Source organism: Lactuca virosa, chromosome 5, assembly GCF_052849685.1.
Source record: "Lactuca virosa cultivar CGN04683 chromosome 5, Lactuca_virosa_CGN04683_v6, whole genome shotgun sequence".
Taxonomy (NCBI): Eukaryota; Viridiplantae; Streptophyta; class Magnoliopsida; order Asterales; family Asteraceae; genus Lactuca; species Lactuca virosa.
The window spans coordinates 366,376,002-366,381,548 of record NC_136430.1 but is presented as its reverse complement, the minus strand read 5'-3'; the positions used below and the strand labels follow the sequence as shown (position 1 = coordinate 366,381,548).

Below are 5,547 nucleotides of genomic sequence, written 5' to 3'. Positions count from 1 at the left end.
TCCTCCACCGCCTCGCTTATCACATACTAATGATTCCATGCCTTAAATTGAATCTCTCATTTTCTTCAGCTCTGTTTCTCGGTCGTTCTACACTGACACCGCCCCCACTATAACGACCATCGCCACCGGCGCAAAGGCTTTTAGGTATCGGCTATTTCATGTACAGAGCAAAGGGATCACGCGGCGATACCCATGAGCAACTAGTGTTATACCGGACAGGTTGACAAATGTTAAAACGATGGATTTTATTTTCTTCTAGAGCATCCTTCTTTCATTTCTTCCCATATTAGCAATTTACAAAATTTTTCCATCCTTTGAAAATAATCAAGAACTCTGCTGAAATTCAAATCACCTGAAGGTTTTGCCTACAACCAAGGATCTAGTAGGTTAATAAGCTTATTGCCTATACTTTAGCCGTAATTTCATCATACATTAATTTATGTATAAATAATAGAAGTATGGAATTACTAATGGATTGAATGGTTTTGCGGTTGTTTCCCTAGGAACATCAATAGAGCCTAGGAAAGAAGAAAGCCACCAAAAAAGGTATAACTTCATTAGTTTCGCTGATTGTGGTTTGTCGATTGCTCTTCAAACGGAAGAACATCACTCGTTTTCTGGTCCATGATTCGATGAAGCAATAGAACCGATTAACAAAATTACTTCAAAGAGTACTCTTATATAGGCCTCAGTAGGCTGATTTGTAGGACTAATGGGTCGATAACTGTAAGAACGTGGAAGCAATCGAAGCAGAAGTTACATAACTGCGAACGTGGGGAAGAAGAAGAAGGAACGTGCGAAGGAAGACGGCTGTAACCTCCGATTAACCGTAAATACTGAGTTATTACTGTCGGGATCAAAAGTTGAAGGAGTTTTAAGGGCCAGGATCATTTGAGCGGTTTTTCTACTCACCTCGTCAATAGTATTAATAATTAATAATTTCGTTTGCTACTCTAGGAGCCAGGTGTGAAAACTCCCACCTTCCGAAATCGAACCTTTAATTTACGTGTTCTTCTGATTCTGATTTTGATTAGGGTTCAATCTCTTTCATTTATGAAGAACTACTTATCGAAGAGCAAACCCATTGTTACAACGGTTCTCATGAACGATCGGAGAGCTTCTAAAGATTAGGCTTTTGATGATGGTAGACCTAATCTTCAGTTTATCTCTTCCAATTTCGGTAATTCCAAACTTTAGGTGCCTTAATTTCTCACCAAGCATAAGTTTAAATTCTAAAATTAAAAGAACTTGTGTTTCCTTCTTCTATTTATGTTTCCAAGTCGAATTCCTAATCTATAGAACTGGAGTTGACCTTTTTTTGGATTTCACGTTGTAATTCATACGTTGTTGGCTATTGGTAAAAAGATCACATGTTGATCCCTTTTGATTTCAGAGTTCTTACCGGTTAATTGCACTTTGTTGTAGGTTTATAAAAAATCAATCTAAAATATAATTTTGTTTGTTCTTGGTTTAGATGGCATCCACAGTTGAGTATGACGATGAAGTTTATGTCGAGCTCCTGTAAGTTTATAATGCCATACTTTGTCTTGCTTAAAATCATTGTGTTAGCAAGTTCTTTGTGATACACTACATCTTACATGGCTAAAAAACAGTTGTTTTAACTAATTTTGTTAGACATATTTTTAATAATCACATAGCTGTTATAATGTAGGCATTTTTTCATATGAGCTTCGCATCCACTATATAATTGAAATTACAATTTGTTTTGTGATATTGTAAATATCTATAGCCATGGGATGGTTAACTGCTTAGATTTTGGGAATGTGGAATGCTAGCTTTCAAATATTCTAGGGTAAATTACACACTTGGTCCCTATGTTTTACACAAAATCGCAAGTCCAAACTTTAAAAATGCTGCATTATCATCCTTAAATTTGTATTTTGTTGCGGTTTTGGTCCTTCTAATTTATTCAAAATTCCAAGTTTTATCTAAAATTTGAATTGATATTAGATAAGACAAGTATTATAACTACAATGAAATGCAAACCTAACTACAATGAAATGCAAACCTAAGGACAACATCGAAAGTATGTGAAAGTTGGACTAAACTTATGATTTTCAGTAAAGTAAAAGGACCAAATTTGTCATTTATGCTAACTCATATTTTACTTTTCCATGTTCTTTTTTACAAAAGTGGTTGTTGTCATAATTTTATTGTTACTTCATTGTTTATATAACAATTAAGTCTTTTTTTGTCACAACCTGGTCTAGCTTTTACATAATTCTGTCTTATCTTTGACCAGAGGTTGACTTCAATATCAAGCACCTTATAGTTGGGGAAAAGTTTTCAATATCATAGGGATGAGTATCTCTCAAATGTGGTTTTATTAATCTCATTCAAACAATTTATTCAGTGTAAAACAATAGCTTTATAAAGGTACAAGCTACTATATTATTTCTGCTCCTGAAATGGTTCTATGTATTTTTTTTTTTAAATTCTGATTTTCTTTGTTGGTTCTTTTGTTCTTATTGTTCTTTATAATCCAGAAGCATGAAATGTTTATGACATTTTCTTTTAACACAACCATTAAACTTTCTCTATTAATTTTACCTTTTAGATTCATTAATTTGTTTCTCTGTGTGTTTGTGTGTGTTATGTGAAGACTACATGATTGGAATGCACACAAGATCAAAATGAAATAATTTTTGTTCGTGGTGGATGGTATCATTAAGTTCAGAATATCTAAATGTATTTGTTATAGGAAGATACAATATCAATAAACCATAACTGGTTCAATGCCTATAACCTTTCTCTGGTAAGTAATAACCAAATAAACCAAAAACAATTTATTTTTAGATTTATAAACAGTTATTTTTGTCATTCACTTAATATAATTCATGTAGTCGGGTCTTCTTTTTAGAGATTACAATGAAGCTACAAAGCATATTGAAGATATCAAAGACATTTGTGATGATTTTAAGGGACTTTGTCAAAGAAATCTTGCAGCTAATACAGAAGTTTGACTGCTACTTTGATTTATAAATTAGAGAACTATACATTATCTACTATATCCGTCATCTCATGTATTTATTACTTTATGAAATATATATATTTTTTAGTTCAAATGAATACATAATATTTTCTTATTACATAAGTTAATTTACATAGTCCTTTTTCCTAATGTAGTCCAGGCATGAATTTCTATGATTTTTTCAGCTATATGGTACGTTTTTCCTTTGCAAATTATACCCTACAATTACCTTATAACTCCATATGAAATGTCATAAGTGTAATGGTTTACAGGGGTATGATAATCTTGATACATCAAAGAGAGTATTACCCTAATGTGATTACAACAAGAACATATGATGAATGTCTGGAAACCATCAATCATGTTCGTGAACCACATATTAAGGTATTGACTATTGACTATTGACATTTGCTAATTAGGTTGAGTGTTGGATTGTGTTTTAACTTTTTTATCCAATTTTTTGGTTTTTTATTCTGTAAATCATGAATGATAAAGCATTATTTGTGTAATTTAGTGGGATTTAATTTATTGGAATTTAGGTGAACTTCAATGACAGGTATCATGAGTATAGGAAAAGTTTGCTAGGTCCACAAGATCACGTTATTTTGAATGCAATCTTTAACAAAACTCTTGACCCATGCATAGCATGGGTTCCTTTTCTAGTTTTTATTAATTTATAACATGTAGTCAAATAACATAATTTGAATTGTGGAGTATTTTCGTTCTTTTTGAATATGTATAAAAATTGAAGAACAATGGGGGCCAAAGTCAAATTTTATAGTTTTAGACATAATATGTAACTTTTTTAATACATAAGGACTAATTATAAAAAAAATAGGGGGGCCACAGCCCCCTGGCCCTATATAACCTCCGCCACTGGACACCACCACCCCCTTCTCCTCCCTCCCACATCCTCTCCAATCTGCCTCCCTCTACCAACGACGACGTCACCGCTAGCTCGGCCAGCGACGCCCACCACATCCTCAAAGTCGTCGATTTTTTCAGTTCTAAGTATGTTTTTTTTTTTTTTTCTGAAATCCCTCCTCCTGCTTCTTCCACTCGCACACCGACCGTCGTCGCCTGCTCCTTCCCCGCCATCGGCATTGTTTAAATTTATAAGCATCTATGGATGATTGAATTGGGGAGTGTTATTTAAATGGAATTCAAATCGATGGAGGGTAATTTCTTATGTCCTTTGTTCATTAAAATAAACTTCTAAAGCAAGTGCTTTATACTCATAGGTGGAAACTATACCATTGATGTTTCATTAGCTATACAATTTTTGGTGTTATGAAGGTGTTTGGTATTCAACATAATTTCTTGAAGGTGTTTTTTAATTGATTATGTATGCCAAGGTAAAGCTAGGACGATTGGATTATGCTAATGAGGTGTTCGATGGAATGCTCAAAAGAAGTTATTTTGTATATGGATTTTATTTTTGCATATGAGTTTTATTGATTTTTTGTCATTTTGGCATTGTGGATGATGAATGAGTAAAACTTGTACCATTTGAGTTCTCTAGGTTCTTAAATATTCAAATGGTCATATAGTCCATACTAACATTATTACTCAAGGATATATATATATATATATATATATATATATATATATATATATATATATATATATATATATATATATATGGATTTTTCAGGTTTCTAAGACTATCGATATCATAAAGGTAAAAGGTGATTATAACTAGAGAACCTAGTCCGCTAAAAGGTAGGAACTAATTTTATGGTTTATCACATATAACATTAGGTACAGGTGAGGTTTATAAATCTTTTGAGGCATGTAAACTTTTTGGTGGGATCCTAATGGTTAGAAGACGGTAATCTCCTTGTAATAGCAATATACTTTCACCTATTTGTTCACTATAACATCCAATTTTAATGGTTTACTTTTAGCAGTATTTCATTCACATGTTTAATGTTGAAGGGGAAGAAAGAAGCAAAAGGAGGGTCAAGTATGGTGGCATGCTAAGAGAGGTGTGTACATTGCTTTGGTAAATTTAATAACGATTCATATTTTTACTTATTTTCATATGTTTATAAACACTTTTATATTAACTTCGTTCATGGCAATCTATTTTTTTAGTAAACAATACTTGTGCACAAGGATTTGTCTCATGATATTTTTTTAGTTTAAGTATTCCAAGTTTTATGACTTGTAATTTTCTTGCGGTTTGAAAGATTATGTTAGACAATTTTTAATGTATAATGATATTTTGAATGCATATGTTTCTATTTATGCAAATGTTTGTATATATTTTGTATATATTTGAATGTTATTATATATATATATATATATATATATATATATATATATATATATATATATATATATATATATATATATAGGGTTAAGTTCAAATGAGAACACTATTTAATGTGACACGTGAGAACACTACTTTATGTTATTATTCTATTATGAATTTTGTATATACAACGATATGACATTATTCATCAACAAATATACGACCAATCACACATTAATATTCACATTAAAATTTTGTATGTACAACTTTATGACATTATTCATCACCGAATATATGA

The 5,547-nt window shown here is 31.6% G+C and overlaps 1 protein-coding gene across 8 annotated transcripts; it reads left to right on the top strand.

The window, feature by feature from the left end:
- Positions 1 to 451: 451 nt before the first annotated feature.
- LOC145117460 (uncharacterized) lies at positions 452 to 5,177 on the top strand. Of its 8 annotated transcripts, none has more exons than XM_079053751.1 (5): positions 452 to 1,180; positions 1,475 to 1,521; positions 3,265 to 3,376; positions 4,931 to 4,980; positions 5,090 to 5,177. In XM_079053751.1, exons 1-4 carry the CDS (start codon positions 1,139 to 1,141, stop codon positions 4,973 to 4,975), a joined length of 246 nt encoding a protein of 81 aa, XP_078909877.1. In that variant the 5' UTR covers positions 452 to 1,138; the 3' UTR covers positions 4,976 to 4,980; positions 5,090 to 5,177. The 8 variants fall into 8 exon arrangements, 2 of the variants coding, with proteins under 2 accessions (XP_078909877.1, XP_078909876.1); XR_013712671.1 differs by lacking the exons at positions 3,265 to 3,376; positions 4,931 to 4,980; positions 5,090 to 5,177 and adding exons at positions 2,264 to 2,397; positions 2,624 to 2,776; positions 2,865 to 3,140 and having other exon boundaries at positions 453 to 1,180; XR_013712672.1 differs by lacking the exons at positions 3,265 to 3,376; positions 4,931 to 4,980; positions 5,090 to 5,177 and adding exons at positions 2,264 to 2,397; positions 2,624 to 2,776; positions 2,882 to 3,140 and having other exon boundaries at positions 454 to 1,180.
- The last annotated feature ends 370 nt before the right edge of the window (positions 5,178 to 5,547 follow it).

Coding starts and splice junctions, on each gene's coding strand:
- LOC145117460 (XM_079053751.1), top strand. CDS start 1,139: ATGATGGTAGACCTAATCTTCAGTTTATCTCTTCCAATTTCG. Junction 1,181..1,474: donor GTTTATCTCTTCCAATTTCG/GTAATTCCAAAC, acceptor TTCTTGGTTTAG/ATGGCATCCACAGTTGAGTA. Junction 3,377..4,930: donor TTCGTGAACCACATATTAAG/GTATTGACTATT, acceptor TTAATGTTGAAG/GGGAAGAAAGAAGCAAAAGG.